Here is a 25644-nt window from a genome sequence, read left to right as displayed (position 1 = left end):
GTCCATTTTTCAAAATGCATGCTTGCAAAATATGCCAACACCTCAAGAAAGTGAACGAGGGAAAAACATCCAAGCACTTCAAAGAGCTCCATTTATTAATAAGCAATTGAACATTAATTCCAAATATACAAACACAGTTACAGTTGTGATTAACCAATATATACAGACTTTAAAATGCTTAACATGCTAAAACACTGGTTTTTAAAATAATGAGCAAAAATGATTACCAAAATAATTATCAAGGTAGCACATTAAATCTGTATCCTACTGTACAAAAGAATGTCCACAGAATCAAACCACATCTCCTTCACCTTAAATGCAATGGAATCACTGTTCCAAATACAAACCAAGGGATGGTGTATTACACAGAAACTCTGTTATTTTTGTGATATGAAAAGGCTTTATGTTTAACACTTTTAAGTTCAGTCCCATCTTCCCCTTTGAGCAGACTTGTATACACCGCTACAGCAACAATGCTGGTGATGATATGTACTTCATGCACTGGGAAGAAGGGTCTGGTTTCCACTTTCTTTTTTTTTGTTCCATCAAGTGTTCTGACATCATGAACCCCCAGTACATAGCTAACAAGCATTAGCATAAAGCAAACTCCACTCCAAACTGAAGCTATGTTTCAAGTGTTTAACTTCTGAAGGCATGTGCTGAACTTCAAGGGTATTTCAAAAAAAAAAAAAAAAAAAAAAAAAAAAAAAAAAAAACGATATACAATTCCAAAAAGTATCTCAAAACCCACATTTACCCTTACTGTCTATATACCCCATAAAATATGAAGAATCCTGATAGCATATTCAACTTGCATGTTCACCGTTTTTTTTCCTTTGGACATACATACTAGAGAAACTTGATCAAAAATCACTAAGATCAGTCTAAACTCCTTTTCATTCACTAACCTTGAATATATATTTGATCAGAGCTCACTAAAAATTATCTGCAATAAATTAAAACATGCTACAACTTGCAGTTTAACATGCATAGCATTCTGTTATCTGTTTACGCCTCTAAATAGCTTTAACATTACTTATTAAGCCAAAGCTTGAAAGCAATCAAGGAAAAGTGAATTATAAGCTTCCAACATCAGGATATGTATACATGTATTACAATCAAAGCTAATATAAAAAATATTCTTATAAAACCAAAATTTAAATGCAAATAATGATTGATACGTACTGGCATGCACACAGGTGTAAAGTATTAAGATGGCATATTACCACATTTTAATTCAGAGCATTTTCTAAATAATTATTATTTGGAATGTGGTGCAAGCGAAGACCGTAACACAAAGAACACAACATTACAACAAACTATTTAAAAATAATTTATGTCACCGTATGACTTAGTATTTTTGATCCAGAAGATAATATCATTAAAAGAGTTTACAGACAAAGTGGACTTCATGTTCCTGGTATTATCCTCATCTACAATCTATTCCATTATTTAACGCACTTTAGGTTTCAATGATTGGTTCAAAATTTCATTGAAGAATGCAATTTCAAAGTAGTAAAAATGATGATGAAAATTTTCCTAGATATGCTCATTTTAACCATTAATAATGCACCACCTATTTTAACCAATTTCTAGTGAATTCTGTGCCTGAAATACTTCAAAATAGCTCAGAAACTACATCTATATTATCCCAAATTAAAAGGAATTGTCTATAGGGCAGAAAATGACCATGGTTAAGCAATATGTAACCAACTACCAAGACAATTAAACTGTCTAAGGCAGTGAGCTGCTGGTTAAAAGCTCCTTTTAGCTTATTTTAAAAGAGAAACATAATAAAGGTATACAATAGTACGTGTATATCATATGAATCTCATGTCATTCTTTATACTAAACATCAGATATTAAAATTACATGTCAAAATAGTCTATTAAGATGCTACAAAGTATAGATGCATTGGTCACAATTGTTGTTTTATCTTTAAATTGTCAATTTGAAAATGTGTACTCCAGCTATGGTAATGTGAACTCACTGCCAAACCATTTGGTTTTAACGCTCCTCACAGTTTTACGGGCTGAGCCTAGGACTGGAAATATGCAAGGCCCTGTTCAGCCAAGCTGACCACATAGGCCCTAGCAGGATCGTAGTACTGCACTCTGAAATCAATCACTTCTTCTCGGTTTTTGATCTCCGTTAGCAACTCACTCTCAACACTGGCCTCCATGATGAACACTACAGCTGCAAATAGCAGCAGAAAAGTCAACACAAAACTGACAGTCAAGTATCTGCAACATGTGGCTGTCCCAGACCTCTCTGCAGGTGGTGCTGGCACCACATCCTTGGGGAGCTCTGTATTGGTCAGTTTCCCATTATTTTTCTCATGGATGTTTTCTTCCACAACGGCTGGTTCTCCTTCAACTGAGGATGTTTCTGACTCCTTGTCCACTTCATTTAAGTGGTTGGGTGTGCTGCAGACAGGTGGGTTCCGCAGCTCTTCAAGCTCCTTCTCTGCATCCCGTATTTTTGTCTCCAGCAGGTCGTTTGGTGGAGAAGTGTCTTGGACATCAGAGGATCCCTCAACTATGGTCTCATCTGGTTCATAGGGGCTGTTTTCACTGGTTATGGTCACCTCTGTCTGATTTGGTAATGTGGAGTCCAAAGTGATGTCCACGGACTCGGAAATGGTGGCGGGACTGGATGCGTCGCGAGACTCATCTGCTTTATCACCTGCTAAAAGAATTGAAAAAGAGCAATAAGATGACAAGTCAACAGAGAGTGGTCTGGTTTTCTGGGCTCCCTTATTCTTTAAAACATACATTTTACACTACATTTACATTAATTGTCTATAATCTTGATTTAAGTTAAGACTTCAATTAAGATTAAAACAAATGAATTCATCAATTTTACCTTAAACACTGCTCATACAAACAATGTCCCAACTTTTCTTTACAGTAATGTGAAAAACAATATTTAATTGATAGAACTTCTATTAAATTATAAGCTTACAAGCATCAGCACTCAGAGTAAAGTTAATAGGTAACGTATTCTCCTTCTGCTGTTTCTTGCTGTGGTTCCTAACAATTATAGGATTGGAAGATGACCTGAAAAAAGTTCAAGATAAACAGAAAAAGATAAGATTATTATTTTCACTTTCAATTACAAACTTCAAATTTGTAACAAGAAATGTTCAACTCAGCTCTAATGCTTTATAGACCAAAGTTGCAAAGTTTTTCTAAACCATTTTCAATAATGCTTTAATTTCCATAGAAATTCAAGCAGAGAGATGCAAAGCACACTAAGGAATAGCAATTGGCGTAACTAAGGTAAAATCAATTGAACAAACCATCATTCTCGATATCTTCCTTGTTATTTTTAACATTTCTCCTTTGGAAAACAAATCCCTTGCTATTTCATTCAGTTCCAGTAACATTGCTGTTAAGGGAATGAATTCAACAATTTGTTGCCAACTGAATACAACAATTATAGTCACTGTGTGTGTTCTAGTCCAGGTTTCTGCCTGTCTTATCTGATATGTGTCTGCTTGTATAGACTTCAAATAAATCCATTTATTGGTTAAATGCTCAGAAATAAACCAGCCCCCGCCCCTACCTGCAAATAAGAATATATATAAGCTTTGTGCACAAACCACTGCACTGACATTCTTTTTAGTCCATATGACACATACTTACCTACTGAAAGTGGGGCTATCTCTTTTGATGTTTTCACTATCTGCAAGCACCTCTCTTTGAGAACGCCCACTACAAGGTAAAGTTTTAGCAGCATAACACACAAAGCACACACTCGGAACACTTTGCTATATTCTACTAGTCTGCATGTGCTCTATTTCACACAGGTTACTATATTTAAGCTTTTTCTAAGTTCAAACCAAATATTTTTGTAGTAAAACTCAGCCTTTTTTTATACAAATCAATACCAGCAACCAACATTTTATGAATGTTTTGCTCATGTCAGCAAAGATGCGTTTTTCTTTACATTCCACAAACCTTTTCCTGGAAATGAACTGTCTTTAAAACATGATAAAAAAAAGGGAGTGCACTCAGTGGTTCTTACTTGATAACAGATGAGAAAGAAACATCATGAACTACCTGAATCTGAATTTGGATCCTCTCCTGAATAGTCCTCCCCCAGAATAAACTTTGGGAGCTTGGGAAGCTGAAGGAAGGCTGACAAAGGGGTAAAAGAAATGCAACAAAACTAATAAAATTAAATATCATTAATAAGCATCTTGCTGATTGGAAACAAAAGGAAAATTCATCATTTTGTAATGCTGTAAATTGCAATTATTTGGCAAATAATGTGCGATTAGTGATAAAAAATAAATATCAACATATTCATTAATTGGATCAATTTAAAGTATTGACTGTTAGTTTAAAGATCTGTAAAGATTTCAATCTTGCCTCTGTGTCAATTTGTTTAGAAGATCATGTAAAATTGCATGCAAAACTTGCAAGTTTTATCTGCACTTTGCATCTTGTTTAATGGTTTTAGGCACGATAATTTAAAATGGTTTTACTATAAAAGTTTCACTTTTTTATTACACTGAAGCCTGAAATAATGCACCAAGTGGGTATATGAATTGTCTGATGGTGTACTGAAACTGTTGTTAAGAGTTAGTTCATATAAAACACTGCAAAGCAAAAAACACTAGAACTCCAATGTGTTCTGTATTAGATACTTACGTAAAGAAAGCTTGCTGTTCCACAGCACACCGCCACAGATGTTTACAGGCTGCAGTTGTGGGGCATTTGAAGCCAACAACGTGCTTCTTCTGCAATAGAAAAAAAATAACAATCAGTCCACAGACTTACATTTTCCTATATTGCTATATGTTTGCAGTTCAAACTTTTTCTGTTTTATAGCAGAACCATGTAAGCACTAGCCATACATATCAGCAGGTATTGTTATAATAAGACTCACCATCAAAAAGACAAGTACCTATCAAAAGATAAATGATTATATTGACTTGAAGTCAACAAAAGTTTAAACTTCAATCCAACCTCCATCTTTTCATATCTATTTCCTACGTGATGTCAAACATATTTGGCAGATACATACTCTGTAGGTGGCTCATTTTGCAAGGATAAAATGTAAACAAATGCCCAAACTTTCAAAATATGTTATCGGATTTTCACCCCAATTAATAGTTATACTTTAGTTGCTCATTCCCTTAACACCTTCAGGCCCTTACAAATGGCCATGTGACTTAACTCCTATATTAATAGCTTTTGCAAACTTTTCGCCATCTAACTGAAAAAACTATTTTCAGACAAAAATTATAACTCAAGGCACATACTTCTGCAAATAAAAGCACTTTTAAACACTCACTGTGATTAAACCCCTCTTTTTATATCAGGATGATTGTATATGGAAAAATAAAGTTCTAACTTAAATCAAGTTCTAACTTTTAATATCTTAAGTTTCAACAAATATTTACAAAAATAAACATCAAATACCATCATATTTCCGGTACACCCAAGTAAAAAGGAGCTACTCTATAAGAAAAAAAGCAACAATTCAGTGAATGATTAATCTGAATAAATCAACTAACATAACTGCCACAAAACCCAAGGAGAGAGAGAGAGATACTGGTAGAAGGCAGAAGAAACCCTGCTTCCCAACATTAACATATATTATAGCAGCCCACATGAGAGAGAATGATAGAGATACCAAAGCCCTACTGGAAATAACAACTGAAACAAGCCAGCAATGGCTGACATATGGAAAGACAACTGTTAACAGTGTAAACATGGAATAAAAGAATATTAAAATATACAAATTTCAGTCTTGACACCCATTCCCCCAAACTCAAGGTGGATATATATAAATTTCTATTAAGTTATAATTAAGTTATAAGTTGAGAATAACTAATAAGTAACACTTTTTTTCCTTTTATGATCTTAAATAATTAAGTGGCAACAACGCCAGACACAGTGATGGCTTTCTATGTCCAGACCAAAGAAGCGTCTGTCCATAAAAAAAGGAAGTTAGCCAGCAAAGTTTCACTGTGAAAGATCCAAAATTTCACAAATGAACCAGAAAATTGGACAAAAAAAAAAAAAAAGCTTTTCTACTTTCAAAGCCTTAGGGTGCATTCTCTATGCAGCTGTTGTTCTACATAGATTGATCCAACTCCATGGGGAATCTTGCAGAATGCAATCCCATTATCTGAATGACATACCTTCTTGAACAGAAAGGGGATGGTTTGCTTTCGTGTGCTTTCTGTCACACTCAAAACAAAGTGATAAAGCTTCCAGAAGCTGAGCACACAGGAAAGTTAATCACTCCTAGCTGCTTGAGGAGGCGTGTCATTCAGCTCATCTTATTGCATTCAGCATGAGTCACCGTGGAGTTGGGTTGATCTATATAGAATGATAGTTTCATTGAAAATGCCCCCTTAGTTCAGCCACCACATTTAATTTCTCTAAGATTAGATCGGATACTTTTTTCATATGGAAGCAAGCCTCTTTGCATAGTTTTCTTTTCGTTGTAGTTGTTGCTTTAACCTAATAATCGTTCCAAACACATTTACCTAACAAGTGTTTAAAACTTAGAAAAAGAACTCAGCACAATATTAAAAGATACTGGTAACTGAACGAGACAAGGACAAATAAAGAACAAGTCATCAGGATGCTTATACCCTTGTTAGAACAAGTTTGAAAGGGAAACATCTGTCTGAAACAAATATTTGGTGCGATCCACACTACCCCAGTTTCGCAAGATGACATTCCAATTAAAGCTGAGAGCATACAGATAAAACACATTCTTTTGAAAAGCTAATGCTACACACATCACACCATATATGGGTCTCCTAGGGTTACCATGTGCATTCATTTACACAATTACTCAACAAAACGTGATTTGTTGGCACATCCTGCCCCTTGTTATTTCAATTTTTTTAATATAGCCAGTGCTTTGTCTGACAGAAAACATGTACATCAATTTAAGCATTTGCCTATCCAGGGTATTAAGAGGCTTCTCTTTATTGCCTGCCCATTTATGATTCCCAAACAAGCCATCAAAAGGGGAAAATCAAGTTATTGGGTTTTAGACTGAAAGCTGCATATTCCTTGCTAGCTTTAACTTCACCAAATAACAATATGAGAAAAACAACAGATTTCTCGGAAATTGTAAAAATTTGTCTTTTTCAACTGACATAATGCCATTTCATCTAGAGCTGTAGGTCTGTTACAGTGAAACCTTACAAATGTGGTTTTCAGAACCCATTAGTCTCTGTCTTCATTTGAACTTATTCCTACAGAGCAAGAAATAAAGAAAAGAAAGCATAAAATCAACAAAAACTTTGGCTGACTAGTAGTTCATCTTTTATTGAAAAAAAAAATCGCCTTAGTAAAATCCCCTTAAGCAATAAAATAAATTGTTACTGCACACTCCCATTATCCACCTTCTATATACCCATACAATGATCATCATTTTCATGAACACCTGAAACTCCACATTTTTCACCTGTGTATTTAGAGCACAATATTGTATACTAACATGCAACAAGCAGATGTCTTAATTAAGATACCCTCTTTGGAAATAGCTCACAGTAACAAATGAATTATTATCAATTACAGCTATAGGTTTCAATACAATGTACACAATCCATGCCTTTCACCATTACGGCAGACTAATTTCAATTCTGAGAAGAAATGTTTTGCTTCACAATGTAGCTTTTCATGCTGAAAGTGTACTAAGTTTTGCATTGTTAAAAATGGGCATCAGGTTACCCATCAATTTTAGTAGGGTTCACAGTCTATGAGTAACCAAAGCTCATATTCACCGCAATACCCTCTAACTTTGACATAGCGTCTGATAATCCTTGCAATGCAGGGAACAACTCTCATGTTGCTATGGTAATTTCAGTTGCCACGATTGATGATGGTATTAACATTACTTATTGCCTAGAGTCATAGCAGTTGCTGTCTTTCAATATAAAGGACCATGCACTGCAGTCATGCAATGGTTAAAACAAGCCAGTTAGCAAGCTGTATATATCTACTGACACCAACAGCTAATGGCAGTATCATAATATATCTATGTGCACAAAATGACATACAAAATTATTCAGGATGCAAAGAGAAATAACCAAACATGTGTACAATATCACAGCTTTTCTGATCTCTAATTCTGAACTATAAAAAAAAATGAGTGTAATCTAATAGGTCAATTATTTTCAATTTAAAAAAAAAACTATTTATGAAACAGATGTAGAACAAAACAGAATACATTAACTGCACTGTTTCCCATTAGGTTCAACTGATGCACAAAATACAATATTGTGCTGTAAAGAATAAAAATCTTTCAGAAAAAAAAAACTGTAAAAAATTTGATAAAGGTTTAAAGACTGAAATGACAATTCAAACTACTTGATATGCTATCAAAAGTGTTATTAGTTGAGGTTAAGAGAGGTCGGTTCAGTGAAATAAGAACAAACACTTACTTTTGTGTCTATTTTGTACTCTTCAAGGTCGGCCTATGGGAAATAAGAAGCAATTGAAAAAGACTAAAGCAGAACAACTAAAACCTTGGTTGTGACATTTTCAAAAAGTAAAGTGTACTGTTATGTTCAGAAACCACAAATATCTACATCTAATAATGCTATGAACAGCTTACAAGACATGTACAATAAGAACCACCAGTACCATGACCTGCTGGACTTTTTAAGTTAAAATTAAAATTAAAATAAAGACATACAATGACCATTTCAAAGTGGCAGAATGAACTGATAAACTTTTACTATTTAGTGGATGTATTCTCAAACAAAAAGAATCACAAGTTGTTTTTTTTTCTTTTTTACTTTTTTTGTCATTAACAATTTTTTTTAGAAAACAGAACTATTTTTGAGAATTCTGATGAATTAAATATCTTGCATTTTACTTATCATATGCAGCAGGTCACAGTGACTTGATGTAAATGTTCATTTATTAAGCTACTAGATTTCATACTGACTGAACTAAAGTACGTGAAGTGCATGACGAGAATTCTTTATTAACAAAGTGATGACATTGCAGCTACATATACTCTACATGAGAAAAGAAAATGAATAAAATTTAAGTATCTGATGCAACCAAATGACCATGTGCTGCAGTCTTCACAGGTCTCAAGTAAAATAGTTTAAAGCCACAAAATTAAGAATAAAAACCAAAGACAGAACATTCAGGTGATGTTAAATCACCTTCATAAAAGTAACTTTTAAAAAATTGAAAGGCATTCAAATCTATTAGTTGCAAAGAATAATAAACAGAAAGTAGGCAAGCTTGTCCTTATGTTGCTCTCCCAAAAAAAAGGCTGGACATTTCTAAGATTTTGCATCAATTTTAAAAGTGGGGTTAAAGAGAAAGAACAAAAATTCAAGAAAAGTCTGCCATGTGAAATATTCCATCCTAGTGTTTGGAATAAAATGTCCAAGGTGTTCACAAGACAATGTAACAAATGAAACACTTACATCTGGCAAGTTCACTGCATTTGACCTAAACAATCAAGTACCACTCACCTCTCCAAGTGTTAGGTGTAATATGAACATCTTTCCTTCAAATGCTATTTTGTTAATGCTAGTCCTGAAATAAAATGACAAAGGTAAAACTTTTTATACCACATCCTTTTCTTCCTTAATAATACTGCATAATTTTTTTTCTATTCTAGATATCCCAAACACTATCAAGCCATTTATCTACTGTTTTAACTTCTAAAATACTAAGTTTGAGTGTGCTAACACACTGTCTACTGGTCATGATATATAAGGGACAAGAAAGCTTTGGTATAGAGTTTTCAAGCCCATTGCTTACTACAGTAACTATGTTATTTTAACATATCATAACAGGTAACAAAAATGTGTGCAATTAAATGTCTCACTGTCTTCCTTTAAGTCCACATGTCTTTTACTCAAATCACAAGTAAAGGCAGTGACATATGAGAGCGACATGCACCTCCTTACCATTTAAAGAAATGTGTTCTTTTGTTGCCTTGGAATGTGCTGATCCCATGACAAGTAACACCCATGTACATAGGGTTTCCTTTTTGATCCTAAAAACAACAGACACACTTTCTTATTGACTTAAATTTAGATCATGTGACAAATTCTAATAACATTTGTCTTACTCTCAATTTTTATTAGCTTGCTAATAACCAATTGGTAACTGTGCAGAAATAAGGCCCTTTCCACATTGAGTGGTTCAGTTTTCTGTATAACTCAAATATGAGTGACTGGCAACTGGCTTATTTGTAAGACATTCGCCTAAACAGAGATCCTGTGCCCTATACAACCAGTTTTAAAACTGGATTAATTTTGACTGGTACATTGGGACTGTGAAAGGGAGTAAAGCACCCATACCATAGTTACATGCTAGGACTAGTCGAACTGGTGCCATACAGAAAACAGTATAACTCCATTTCAAAAAGGCGTAATGAGTTTTTAGAAAAATAAATAGCTCATACAATGTATCAACCAGTTAGCACCCTACCTTAACAATGTGTGGGTCTACCCCATATGTCTCAAGAGAGGCAGCTTTTCTCAAAAAGTTAGACTCTGCTTCTGAAGGTACTTGGCCTCTGGAAAAGGATAAATCCATCATATAATTTGGCATGATACCCTACTGATGTACTCAACTGATAATAATGGCTGCATCTGCCAAGTGCCAAAATATATTAGTAATCAAATGTGTAGAACAAGAAGCTTTTTAACTGCACGTGTACAAATTTTTGTCTGTAATTTTTCCTATTTGATTGGAAAAGGTTACCCCAAGCACTATTTGCTAATATGCCAAGACACTTAGTTTCCATAACTTAAATGGGAAATTGGATATTATTCGAGTTCCAAAAGCACTGTATGCACTTTATCATTTAAAGACTGAAAAAAAAAATTTTTATGACAAAAATTTTGAAATTGTCTCCCTGTAGGAACTACTACTTACGTTAGGCCTTTATGCAGCTCTGCAATCCGCTCCTCAATTTTTGGTGTTTGTTTAGGCAGGACCTTGAAGTTGGACACGTAGCCTGGGCCATGGTCCTGGGGATCATAGTCACCAAGTTCAGCTGGAATATCAGGGTGATTTATAATATATATAAATGTGAATTCACTTGTATGATAACATCTGTTGAAGTGCAAAGGTGCCCAAAAATATGAAATAATTATTGAACAAAAATATATCGATAAGTGAGAAAACGTAACCTTTTTTTTTTTTTACAAATCTCACTGTTACTGTCATTCTTGTGAAAAAAGAAATTACGTTAAGGACATCATTTATGAAGATGCTATAATTGATATGTGCATTGGTGGGGAATTTACACAGGAAAGAGATTGGAAAATATCCAAATGCCTCAGACTGATTTTTTAATATCAAATGTTCATCAGCAAAACAAGTAACCAGATTAATGGAGATCCCATGCTGTTTACTCTTAACCTAAACAAACAATAAAATACAATTGCCCAAGAAATATGCTTTCTTCTCATATATTTTCAAGAAAACAGCCTCCAGAGAAATTATATGACAAGATACTAATGATATTAAAGGGATGATGTGCTCCAGGGTACTGGTGACCTTTTACACATCAGTGCTTTGTGCAACCCGCTAAAGAGAAAAAAAGATCAGCTGTTTTGCTACCACAGCTTTGAAAAAAGTTAATGTGCACAGAGCAATCCCATAAAATTCATGTACTCTAATTTGGAGCATCTTTGAAAGAAAAAATCTCATTTATCTCAAAGTTTGGTAGACTCCTTAAATTTTTTTTTGTACTGTGATCTACACTGGCTACAGACGGTACAAAAAAGGGCAAACATTACTATAAAACTTGCTCTTACAAAATTCACAGACGCCTTTTAAATTGCAATGTTTCACAATCCTTATATCAATATTTATATCCCACTTCAAACAGGCATTTATATTACTCTATACTGAATATTATATATCAAATAAAAATATTTCCCCTTGTCCTGTAATAACAATAATCTAAGTGTTGGAATCTAATGGTTTGCCTCAATGTAAATATTGTGATCATTTTGGTGTGTTATTGTGTATGTTTGGATATATATGTTAAAATGGTTCACTGTATAGACATTGGTCTGAAGAAGATGTTCAAATATTCTTCCACACCAAAATGATGTACATGATAAAAAACTTTCTCTTTGCTCTCTGCCTGAAGCAGCTCCTTACATAAGATACACAAAGCTAAAGATCCCCCTCCTATCTAAGAGCAATATTTCAGCCTTGGGAGCAAGTGCATTTCAGCATGCAAATCAATTTGGCACACTAATGATCTAGTGTAACAAAACTAGTTTCAGGGGTGACAGCAGGAAATTAAGCACTGTCTAAACTCAAACAGATGAATATAGCTTAGATGTTCTATGAAACTGAACCTTAATCCCTCAAGTGACTGTCAACTGTAACACTTCATACTTTACTAAGTAGCCTAGGAAAGTGTACTTTCATGTCACAAATTAGAGGTCCACCCCTCACTTACACTGGACGATATATGCAGCCAGAAGAGTTGCATCACCTGGAGGACACAACAGTCGACCATGGTGGAGGTCACGGCGCAACTGCAGGAACAAGAAATATCTGAAATGTTCAAAATAAAATGACTGTTTTATAAAATATTATAGTACAAATTCTTTTATAGATGTCAGTTTACTTATATAAAACTCCATTATTTAAATTTATCTAGATGTTCACATAACAAAATGCCTTATGAGAAAATGGTATAATTATTATCTATAAAACCTTTTTTTCTAAATCTATCATCTTCTACAAAATAACTTCATATGCAAATGTATCAATCTGTCATTTAAGTAGATTGATCTTTTACTTTTACCCTGCACTTTAGATCATGTGTCACTTTATTAGTCTGAAAACTATATGTTACATTATGTTGCAGCACATTATGGACAAAGGAATGAAGGAGTGCAATATAATTATTGACCAAAGTGACACATAATACATACTGTCAATACAGACAAGTGTGTGCATAGCATTTATGCCAAAGTTGGCCCATAGTACATGTGCCTTCAGATCAATGAACTGAATCTCTTGGTTTTAATGAATTTCTAATATTCTTGCAGCGTCTCATGACAGGGCTCAGAAAATAACTAGAGATAACTCATTTTGTTGATTGCCTTGGTTTGGGACTATAATAGGCGTGAGAACCCTGCATTTAAAATGGACATTTATTTGTTTCAGATGGATAAATGATAGAAGCTTTAAGACAATCTCAGAGCAACAAAAGGCCATTAATCCCTTCAACCTGAAAGCAATCATTAGCAACCCAAGTGACCCAGCTCTGGAAATACTTGAGATGGCAGACTTTAGACTACAATGATGTATAGCTCATGGTTTAAAATTTTATCATAGGCCTATTTGAATATTTTAAGAGGCATTATGTGTGACAGTTCAGTTGAATGAAAGCTGCATTATTAAGATGACTTTGATAGCGTGAAGAAGTGTGTTCACAATTACTTTATTGAACTGCAATAAAATATATATGTAAATTTAACTTTCACAAGCAAAGTATATCCAATTATCTGCATTATTAAATTTCTTCAAAGTCACTGCATTATTTTAGATGAAGTCTAAGTATTGGACCTTCATGATGTTCTATTGCGCCTAAGTTGCTTGCCAAAAGAACTGTCATCTACGTACCTTGTAATTTCCTCTTTAAGTTTGTGAGGTTCTGCAGGGTAGAACTTCACTCTAAAACACAGCACCAGAGGACTCACATCTAGAAAATAAATAATGCCATTGTTTTGCTAAGAACCAAATAAAATTATGTTACAGGAAAGAGGAAAATAATTGAATCCTGATTTATAGAATTTATACCCTTATCTCATTATATTAATATACTCTGATACCAAGTCATGAATGGTTTAATTGAAAATCTATGGTAATACTATTGTCAAAGGACCACAAATTGCGTGTCAAAAAAGAGAAATTTGACAAGCAATAAAATATGGACCCATCATTATTACACTGCATGAAAAATTGTATTCCAAATCTATTCAAGCCAGGCTGTAATCGTGGCATTTGATATTCAGAGTTGGTGATGAATTCATCAAAGGGATTTTCTTTCTTCAAGCTTCAAGGCACTCATATACATATATTAATCATGATGCCATTTCACACCATTAACATGGACACTGATCTACCATATTGCCCTAATAGAGACCACTTTCCAATCCAGATGTGATAATTGAATTGCTGAGAATAAATAATAGTTCCTATCTTTAGTAAAAGAGGGAACAAAACTTTGTTTGCTGTCTTCTCTCAAGCTTGGGTACTCGTCTACCAATGGGGACATATAATTACAGCCAGCCAACCAGTAAAACTCCATACCCATTTGCCCAACTGGTCGTTTTTGATACAGTGACTTTTTTATCTTAAAGTTTCTAATAATATTTCGGAGTAATCACTTCCATATCTTTCACTTAAAATACAAACATTTGTACTTAGAAAAATATTTATCACTATAGTTATAGAACAATGATTATCAATATAAAAAGATAATTGAAAAAGGGGAAACAATGAAAAACTGACAAAACCAAGCATGAGGATCTGCTTTTTGGCATTAAAAAAAACTGACTGTTTATATGTGTGTGGTGACCAATATTCCATTTGGAATAGGACAACTGAGTGGTTAGAGCAAAAAAGGACTTCCTGTCAGCCCTCTTATTTGTATTTTAGTATAATTACTATTTAAATGGCCCACAAAAAAATTAAATCTGGAAGAAAAAAACTGATGTCTGTTGCACAGACATATAAAGTCCTTTCATTACAACATCAAGTCCTAGTTCAATATATCCTAGTGTAATTCAGTAGATAAGACAGCATGTACACAAAAACGCTTCTTACATCTTTATCTTTACACTTTTGTAACAAAATAGATCAAAATTGCAAAATAGAATTGGATGAACTTTTTTTTCTGAGTATATTGCACTGCCATCTCCAGTTTGGCTCATTATAACTCGGCAATGATATTTTCTTCATCACTTGACCAACAGGTCATAATAACAATTAAATGTTACATGGTCAGGTTGCTGGACAGATACCAATTCCCATTGACCATGGAAGTGTATTAAGATTAGCAAAGTCAAAATCTTCTCAACTGAAGACTACCTAGAAATAACTTCAAAGGGCTAGTAATAACTGTAGGAGACAATAAAAGAACATGCACTTACTTTTAAGTTGCTTGTATGCAGGTTTGAGAGGATCTACCCAATGCTGAAATGAATATATACAGGTGTTTCTGTAAACTAACATGCCATATTATTTAGTGAACGAATTCTCTCTCTCACACACACACACACACACACACACACACACACACACACACACTCGGACAAAAGTTATCAGTTTTCCTACAGATTACATCACATGCAAGCAGATAATTCCATCATATTGTTAATAGTTTGAAAGCAGAAAATTGTGGGTTTTGGCAAGAAAAAAAAGGACATTTCAAAATTCCTGCCATCCACAAGGAAGGTTCCAAAATAAAAAATACCTTGTGAATAAACATTTTCTGATGAATTTTTCTTGACTAGGATTTAGAAGTAAGAGTTAATTTCTGGCAATTTAACTTCATGCTTATATGCAATTACATGAGCAGGGAACTCAACCTCAATATAACATGCCTTTGCGAGATAAGCTGAAGCTACCTACATCTATCTATAAATAGGAAGATTTAAAGAACAAAAATCCAGCTTATGGCTGCTATAAATGGAAGTGAACTAAAACACAAGCAATGGACTAGTGCTTAAATTGATCAAGCCTGATTGAACAAAAAGTGAACATTTTACTTCACAATTATATTCACCATCATATTTATTTGTCTATGGAGCACAGCTTGTTAAATAGTATAATTAAAGCCATAGTTAATTAAAGCATGTGTCATAGCGTATAGTGTTTTACTATGAGAGACATTTTCATCCATTGGTGCGTGTTTCATCATTGGACATCACCCAGTTTCAAATGACTGTTAATCAAAAACCAACCCAAGTGTATGTTATATCAAGAAAAGACATGAATTTTTTATGATTAACCTGATAATGCACATGTTCAGTGCTTTGTCACTGGAGCCACTCCTCTGTTTTACCGTTCACTCTTTGTAAACATTATCCCACTTTAATGGCCACCGACTAAGCTTAAACATTCATTCTCAGATGCAAATTTTGCTGATATTATTCTTCTTAGTTATGCGTTATCAATACAGAAAGATGGAAATGTTTTATATTGGGGAAACACCTTACGGAGAAGGAAAATACTGCAAAATGCCACCATTTAAATAAGATTTTTCTGTGCACACGACTGCCAACATAGGATAACTTTCTTATATGTCTGCTAGTAAACATGCTTTATGGGATAACTTCATTATTCTTTTACTATGAGTCAATGTGAAAAATAAACAATAAAAGTTAACTATATACAGCACACAACTCTACTGCAAGAATACACTGAGCCAGATGCATTCATATCAAGATAACACATTCTTCGAAATTAAATTAATAATCCCCCACTGAGATAAGTATACAAATTTCTGATATAGACAGGAAGAAGGCAACTAACTATAAATACCCTTTTCAACGAAAGAATTATGAGCTTGAAACAGAGTCAAGGCATTTTAACTAAGCACTTGATATAATTTTGGAAAACAAAAAGATATGACCTTTCGATCACCTTACCCTCTGCTTGTCTGTGTCCACATATCTTAAACCAAAATAGTCCTTTTCAACTAAATTGAGATGTTTGCACACATGGTCTATGAGCCACTGCCCACTGACATCTCGCTGAAATTGAAAAGAAAAACGATTATAATGACTTTAAACCAGTTAAAGGTCACTGACACATGGGGGTCATTCCCAGTGACACTACTGGTCTATGTAGATCAATCCAACTCTGCGGAGACTCTTGCTGAATGCAATCAACTTAAATTGATCCAACTCCACGGGTGACTTTTGCAATGCAATTTTTAAATGAGATGCCTCCTGCCTCATGTTAAGAGATTAACACGCCTCCTATTATTTCCACTGTGCTCATAAAATCACCAGTTTTTCCACATTCTTCTCAAAGCCAGGAGGCATCTCATTTAAAAATTGCATTGCAAAAGTCACCCGTGGAGTTGGATCAATTTACATAGACCAATAGTACAACTGGGAATGAGCCCTTACTGTTATAATTCAGCAAGGAGAAATAAAGCAGACATTCCAATAGATTTCAATTATATACCCAAATAAGTGGTAATGCAATAAATGAAAAAAAAAGTTAAAGTTTAGTTTGAATAAAAAAAAAGCATTATCTACATTCTGGGCAAAAAATTACCAGCAGAAATATCTGGAAAAACTGGACAATTTCTATACTTAAGTCAGGTTATTCAGTTACTATTAAATACATGAACAAAAAACAATAACTGGTAGACAAAATCAGTGATATTGTTATCATCTTTTGGATTCAAAATTAGATGAATAAGTCCAAGATATATATATATATGTTTATTTGGCAGCATTGACAGGGCTGTGAGAAATCAGCAACAGGCAACTTGCATATAAAGACTTAATGTGCCCACCAGTCATTTGAATCACTAGTATGATTTTTTCCAAAGTTTTTGCGAGCAGATATTCTTATCGGCACTCTAATTGCTCTGATATGAAAACAATCTGCACTGTGTGTAAAAAAAGAAAGAACAGAAAGGGAATTACAATGGCTTTTCAAACTTTCTAAAACTGTCTATTTACAATGCAAACAACTACTTTTTAAGACTTTAATTATCGCTGAAACATTATTAGAAACTTCATCATTTCAGCTTCTTATCAAAATAACCAAAGTTTACAAAATTCAGCTCCAACCTTAGAGAAGCAGAATGTATTCTAGGTGAGAAACGTGTCAATAATGGTACCCCGAACACCACGAGACACATGCACACAAGACAGGTAAAGCGGCTCTGCAACATTACCTGAGAGCTACAATTATCATACAAATGCAGTGCAAGGATTGAAAATTACCTGAAAATCCAGCCGCTTGTAGGTATACATACTCTAGTTTTCTTCATGAATGATGATCAATGGTAAATAAAGATGCTACGACTTGAATAATGAATCTCATTAATTTCCAAACTCTCCACCATATGAGAGGATTATTGATCATACTTTCTCGGAACCAGTATAGTCTATTTCTGAACATAATTATTGATGAAAGTCACAATGAGCTTTGGGAGAAATCTGAACAGCTACAAGGTATGATTGCTTTGTATTGACTTTGATGCCAGGAAGTTGATACTTTCATTGATAAATAGAACTTCTTGTAGAAGTTCCAACAAGAGCAATGTTTGGTTGGCTAAAACAACTTATCACAGCTATCCACACTTCAAAGTTGGCTTTCAAACAACACACCTGCTGATTATCCACAGACACTGGCAGAATGCAAGCTGTTTACTTTGCAGCTATCCATCAAAATTGTCTATTCAGACAAATTGATCCAATGCCTCTTACAGCAGTGGGCAAGAGAAGAGTCTTGATTATTTAGCAGGAGAAAAATCTACATATATGTGAATATCTACACAATGCCAATATTACAAATGCCCCTGGCAAGGGAATACAGGTAAAATTAATTATTTGTAAGGCGACCAAGATGGTGTCATGCAAAGATGAATAATTCCCCTGTTAGTCAGTGATGGAGGAATCATTTGCAATAGGGTAATGCAATTATTCTTTAACCTAAAGATTCATTAGAAAAGAACTTGGAAGTGTCATTTATGCATGGTATGATATAATTAATCAACCGGAGGCCATAACACAATGTGTCCCATGAAGCCAGTTTAAACAAGTAAATAAAGTACATTTACCAATATTTAAAGATATACTCAATAACCAAGTTTCATAAACTACTGAGAAATGAAATTATCCCACTAATTATTCCACTTCTAATTTATGCAATGACGCTATGATGGAGGGTTCTTGTAGTATATACACCATTCATTTCCAATGACTCAACTTCCAGGTATCGCTACAGACTCCCCTCTTTTTTTCAAACTGTGTCAAGATGGCTGACTACGTAACTGGACAGGGGATGGTAACTATGGTTATTTTTTGAAATATTGATTGAGGCCATTTATCTGCCATTTTATGTTTTGAAAGTTTTAACTGTCCTCAGATAACTTCAACAAGAGGTCAACCATACACTTAGAAAGTATTGTAAATCATACTTTGTTTGGCTTTAGGTTGGTTGGTATTTCAGCAGTGCGTGACTTGAGGAGGCAAAAGGCAAGCAAAAGATTTGACAGCATCTAAACAGTTGACACACTAGGTGAATGCCATTTCATAGTTATATGTGTATTTACATCTTTCATACATCAGTATGGTCCAAAAAAAGCGACCTATTTTACTTTCCATCTCTATTTTGATATAATTAAAATATTTCCAACTTTCTTTCACCAAATTGTTCGATAAGTATGCCCATTTTATCCTTGCAAATTCTGCAGAAATTGGAAACCTTTAAGGTAGATAAATTTCACTCATTCCCATCTCACGTTGCACATAAATTTCCTTGGCCACCCTTCTCGCCAGATCTCAATCCACCAGATATCTTCCTATGGAGGCACCTTAAGGAAAGAATCTATGCTAACAATCCACAAACTCACACACTTTGAAGACTAACCTACAAAGAAGAAAAGAACAGTCTGGCTGACATGACTGCAAGAGTCACTGCCAATTTCAATTTTCATGTGGCCGCTGTTATTCAGCAGTGAGAAGCATGTATAGAGCACACTATCAATTATTGAAATTTGACTAACTTAAGGTTTCCAGTTTCTGCAGAATTTGCAAGAATAAACTGGTCACCTTTAAGAAACAATTTGTTGAAAGAAAGTTGGGAATAGCTTAAAGGACAATGTTCATGTAAAAATCCATTTCTCGAATTTTGAAGATACAGCACTCAATCTATACACTAGAGGTATGTTTTAATCGATCCCCGCCATTTAAAAATTATAAAAACAATCTATTAGTAGAAAAAAAAGCGTTTTAGTAAACCTCACCTCAATATGCAAAAATGAAGCAACAGATCTGGGTCACGTGGTACTGTGACGACAATCACGATAAAGGTCTATGAGACTCTGAGCTGCATGTTGCATACAGACGGAGAAGTTAAGGAAAGTTGTGTAGAACGGAGTTGAGGAATTTTCGTTATGCCTCGGTGTGTTGCCGTGGGATTCAGCAAAATTGCAGCTCTCGTTGACAATCTTTCTTTGTCTGTGACGGTCTTCCGTGACTTACTTACTAACTTCGGTGACAATAGTTGCGATGCTCTAGATCATGGTCACCTCAGGTGGTTTAGATCATATCAAGAGCTGGTAGTCTTTCAGATTAACTGTCATCAGTTGGCAAACTTACTGATTGCTGATGCATTTTAAATGCATTGTAGTTGACCAAAAGCTCGTTTACAACAAACCTGTTAATTATGCACCGCTGCAATTCCCAAGCCAGGTAATAACAGGTATGAAACTCGTCTTGGTGGGCTTTCATATTTTTCAACATATCTCATTTATTTCATGGGGTTATTTTATTGGTATTTGTAAATGACGTTAAATATCAATACTTAAACAATTAAGTTCAAACACGGTCGCGAACATTAATAAAAGAAATTGCTCTCAGGGTATCTTGAAGCTTCCGTGGAAGAAAACGTGTTGAGGAAAAACAGGAAAAAGAGCGTTATATTAAAGAAAAAATGGGAACTGCTATAATAAAATGGTTCGTTATCCTAATTCGTTTATGCTTTGAGGATTTGTTTCTGAAGATTATTTCATCTGAAATATTAAATAATTTAAAAGATTGATCATTTTATAACTTGAAACGCAAATTCTGCGTCAGTACGCATTTTTTTTTTTTTTTTTTTTGCAAATTTGTAAGCTTATAACACCGTGCTATTATAAAGATCTACTCAAGAAAAAAATTTGCTTGGGTAAAATTGAGTACGGAATGAACTGGAGACACTTGGCTTGTCATTAAGTTTACACGAAAATATGTCAGGTAACTTTATACTGTCTTTGAAAGAGTAAAGATTGAAAGATAATTTTAGACAAACTTTGACGGGGGAAATACCTACAAAGAGTAATGGGCTATTTCGCCAACATCTTGTTGAAAATTTTACACTGCAATTCTATTCAAATAAGCTAAGGAACTAATTGCCAAATTAATACTCTCATCACATAACAGGGGGGTAACCAGACCTGCAAAAATTGTACGCACATATTTAAAAAGATTACAAGCACATACAGCAAAATGTAGACTTACGCAAAACATGAAGGACAGCGTACCGTAATCACAGCAAATGTACCTCATATAGTAGCTTAATTTCCATTAATAATAAAATCATCACTTAAGTCAAAAATATTCTTGCGATTTAATAACTATTTTAATTTACCCAGAACGGTATATTTATTTTAAAGGCGGTTAACTGAAATATAGTTTTATGATTTGTTTGTGAAAATTGCCCATGTCACCCTGTTAGTTTGGAGGTCTAAGCTGGATCAAGTCCGTGTTAAAATTCCTATGAAGTTGTGCAGGAAAAATTCTTCCTTTCTTTCTCTAGCTCCTCGATAAACCTGGTGTTCAGATTTTATCTAGTACCCCCAGGTCTACGGGAGCTGCGCTTTGTAACTAACGCACAGGTAGATTTTTACCTGAGATAACTGGAGTAAAGCTTAGATAGAGAGTGCGTTCGATACAAGCAAGACAACTTGAATGCCATTTAACCCTCTAATTAAGAGGTAAAGGAAGTTCCAGTTAGATGGATGATTAAGATAGGACTTGTCAAGGTAACGGGCATTGTTTACCTCAGTTTAATAAAAGTATGCAAGACGGAGTGTCAGCGGTTTAATAAAATAAATTGAATTTCACAAATAACATGGACCTCATATGCAATAATCAACATTTCCCTTAACTCATTCAAATGCAGTGTTTTATACAACTTGGGATAACCATAATGAAATGCTTGTTAAAGAAATGACTAGACGGGAAATGGTTTTACACAGCTTCGCGAGGATTTAGACCCCTCGGGTAAGAGATTTGAATGAGTATAAACTTTTATCAGAAGCCAGATAGAGAAGTCATCTTACAGGTAGACAATGCAGCTCAGTTTGACAGCTAAGCACGCTCTGTTCTCCAGTGGCTCGATTGTCGTCATTGGACCACGTGACCACGTAGCTCATTAACTCCCAGGCCGAGCAAATAGGACGTTTTTTAAAGCCAAAAATTTACAAAATGAGCTTTTAATTTGTGTATTTGGATTAAGATATCGTTAATTGGGCATGTTTTCTGAAGAATATGTTCCGTTCAGGCCATTCTGACGGCATGAAGCAAACCCTTTAATTACATGTATATCCAAACTGAGATGGAAATAGTAAATAGGTCGTTTTTTTATGGACCACCCTGTATATGAAACATCAAACAACTTTCAAAGGACTGCTGACAGATGTATAGATTTTCATGCCACAGGCACTGATCAGCAAGTTTACAGAAAACAGAGAGGGAAAAAGTATGGCTGATTAGAGCTTGACAGACAAGTTCTGAAAAAGAAAAATATTTCTAATTATTAATGTTTCTTCTTTTTCTTATTTTGAAAAAAGTGGGAAAATGCACTCAGAAATATATCTCTGTTTGCACATCCATAAATTAACAGACTGATCATATGAAACAAAAATATTTCTAATTAAAAAGTAAAAGATAATCTTAATTACATAGCACCAATAGAGCCTTTCATACTAGCAAGTAAACCACAGTCCAATAAACCCCCGATAGAATCATGCCAGTATTCATACTGCTTAGGGCTACAATATTGCCTCTCGTCCCATATTTCCTGTTCATTTATAAGCATGCGTACTATTGTTCTCAGCAAAAAAGTGATCTTATAAACAATATGGTGGGAGAAAAAGGTGCAATGATTTTTATGCTGTATAAAATATTAAATTTATTCATAAAAAGAAATATAACATAAGAAAAACACGACACTTATGACAGTACTGTCAGTGTGAATAAATTACAAAATATGATAAATTGCCCACTTGTGCATATGCATTTGAAATGTAAACATCCAGTCTAGACTGTGAGATAGTTAAATGCAACAGAACCAAAGTTTTGATCTTGGTTTATTTGGCCTGTGGTCAAGGCCTAGTAGTCTATTCACATTAGAAAAGTTAACCACTGTAAGCTGTGGTCAGGTGTTAACCGCAGTCAAAATTACCAGTGTGAAAGGCCCCTAATGAGACAACCTTTAAGTCAAGTGCTGTACTAGCGCTCCTCTAATGAATGGTACCTGCACATAGTCTTGCTAATTGTCTGGCTTGGACATCCCAGTATGAAATACCTTAATCCCACCAAAGGGCACTTGTTAAATCATAAGAAAGGTAACAGAAACAAGAATGAACACAATCTGATTTTAACATAAAATGCACATCCACTGAGAACAGATAATCCCAAATATTGAAAATAGCATAGAAGCAGCAGGAATGTGTGAGCAGCATCTTCAAAAATCCCTAACCTTGGTCCTCACTAGTGCTAATACGTTGGGTTTTATTAACCCTCAATATTCAAGATGATAATCAATAGTAGTTCTCAGTGGTATTACATTACGACAACTTTTAAAATGATGGAAAATGAATATATATAATTTTCCTTTCTGTTATAATTCATTTTAGAAAATCAGATTTTTTATTATATCCTTTGCAAGCTTACCCTAATACTTATAGGTAATTAACTATATCAAAGCTATATATAAAACAAATTATAGATGCCAAACAGTTTATTCATAATGGTGATATTTGTCTTTTTCTGAATACATAACATAGTTTTACAAGAGTGAACAAGTCTATAAATGATTCACTATAAGATCACCAGAAATGAAAGCTATTTATTAAATTTGATCAATTATTTATAGAAACACTCCCAAAGGAAATAATATCATGGTTTGATGACAAAACATACTCTCATAAATTGCAAACATGCATATTGAAACTATTAATAAATGGGAAGAATTAGCTAGATTTGAATCGGTGTGTATCAAAATAATATGGGGCTTTGGAATCTTGGGGGCAATTAGTAATGAGTAAGGTCGCACTAATGCACTGTTCACACTCAAAGTGTAGTGAAAATGGCAGATTCATATCTGAATAGAGACAAAACAAGGTGTCCATCTCTAAATTATTGTTAACTATTCAAAATGTCAGCCTTTATCATGAAGACATCAGAGAATAGACGTTTTGCAAATATAGCCTCAGCAAAGTCTGCAGTACTAATATGTCCAGGTAGCTTCTGTAAGCGGAATCAACCTGGAAGTTATCCCACTGTTGCTCAAGGAGGCATGTTAGTCTGATTGCATTCAGCCAGACTACCCCTTGGAGTTAGGTCGCACAAGCTAGAGCATTTTAACTCATTCTAAACATCTCCTTAATTAGCAAACAGTAAGGATTCCTTATTTTATAATTTTTTTATGTACATGTTATAATGATTCTACTTATTTACTCATATTTTGCAATGAAATAATCCCTCTTCTTGTGGAACCAATATGGAAAACATGCAAATTGAAACTTGTATTGATCTGCACTCAAACAAGCACAGCATCTGTCTAATTTCATTTCCTAAGCATAAGCCAAAGCAAATCTTATTAGGTTCATCATATTATTCTGTGCAGTGACATCTGCACATGCAAGAAGACCATTTCTAAACAACAACTTAAGCTGTTTTCATCAGATTCTAATATGAGTGCATTCAAATTATCCCACATCTATGGCATTAATACACTATTAATGCAGCTTCCATATGACAATCATGGCCTCAGTTTTCATCAAGATCATATAACAAATACGAAGTCCTGAAGTATTAATGTTTCCCTTAAGTCCTTTTCCAGTCAAATGGTCTAAAATTATCTCTCAAAAAGTGTATAAATTATTTTTTTTCACAAATTTCACTTAACCCTATCTTAGTTGTGTGTTTATTGATAATTTATTTCTTTATCTATCCAATACACTGATTCATTTACACATTTGTCTTTCCTTTTTTATCATTTATTCAATGCAGAATGCACTTATTCAATTCTAATGAAAGATAAATATCGATAAGATTAAATAATAAATATAAAAGTAGGTAAGCGTTTAAATAAACCGCCTTTTCAGTGGTCATCAGCAGCAAGTGTCTACAATCCAGCCGCCGGCCGGTCAGAGTTCAAGGTTTGTTTACTTTTAAGTACCGGCTAGTGAAGCTTCATTTGTATATCCCATGACAAATGAGGAGTATAACTGATTGCTTAGAAAATACCAAGTAAACCTTCATGTGTTCAATTAAATCCACCCACCCGCAAATAGCAGACAAGAATACAAACAAGTCATGAATCATGCACGTCATCTAGTATCACTCACCTGGAAAGTGATATCCAAAGGGTCAGAGTCGTCAAGAAATCTAACCGTGCATTTAAACTCTTGTTGAACATCGCTTTTACTCCCAAATTTTTTTAACATGGTTGTAACGATTCAGAGACGAATTCTTGCAATTTGTACTTGCAAATATCTTCAAATACGTATTAATCCCATCCAGTCTCCTTGGAGGCCGACCTTCCTGCTCAAGATGGACGCCTGACCCGACCTTGAGGCTTACTCTCAAAACGGATAACGGTTCAAGCTACCATTTAGAACTATTTGTGC

The 25644-nt window shown here is 34.3% G+C and overlaps 1 protein-coding gene across 5 annotated transcripts; it reads right to left on the bottom strand.

Moving 5' to 3' along the window:
• Window positions 1-72: 72 nt before the first annotated feature.
• Window positions 73-25604, bottom strand: LOC106178884 (FERM domain-containing protein 5). 5 transcript variants are annotated; one of them, XM_013562240.2, is made up of 16 exons: window positions 25363-25603; window positions 16646-16750; window positions 15146-15188; window positions 13614-13692; window positions 12439-12536; window positions 10893-11013; window positions 10443-10530; window positions 9917-10005; window positions 9476-9539; window positions 8423-8455; window positions 5433-5471; window positions 4659-4747; window positions 4065-4142; window positions 3648-3716; window positions 2965-3059; window positions 73-2688 (listed from the first exon to the last, which is right to left on the bottom strand). In XM_013562240.2, exons 1-16 carry the CDS (start codon window positions 25459-25461, stop codon window positions 2039-2041), a joined length of 1839 nt encoding a protein of 612 aa, XP_013417694.2. In that variant the 5' UTR covers window positions 25462-25603; the 3' UTR covers window positions 73-2038. The 5 variants fall into 5 exon arrangements, with proteins under 5 accessions (XP_013417694.2, XP_013417695.2, XP_086858480.1 ...); XM_013562241.2 differs by lacking the exon at window positions 5433-5471; XM_087002354.1 differs by lacking the exons at window positions 3648-3716; window positions 4065-4142 and having other exon boundaries at window positions 25363-25604.
• Between the last annotated feature and the right edge of the window lie 40 nt (window positions 25605-25644).

This window comes from Lingula anatina, chromosome 1 (genome assembly GCF_051362555.1).
Source record: "Lingula anatina isolate TDL-2025a chromosome 1, LinAna3.0, whole genome shotgun sequence".
Classification (NCBI taxonomy): Eukaryota; Metazoa; Brachiopoda; class Lingulata; order Lingulida; family Lingulidae; genus Lingula; species Lingula anatina.
This window is presented reverse-complemented; position numbering and strand designations above follow the sequence as displayed.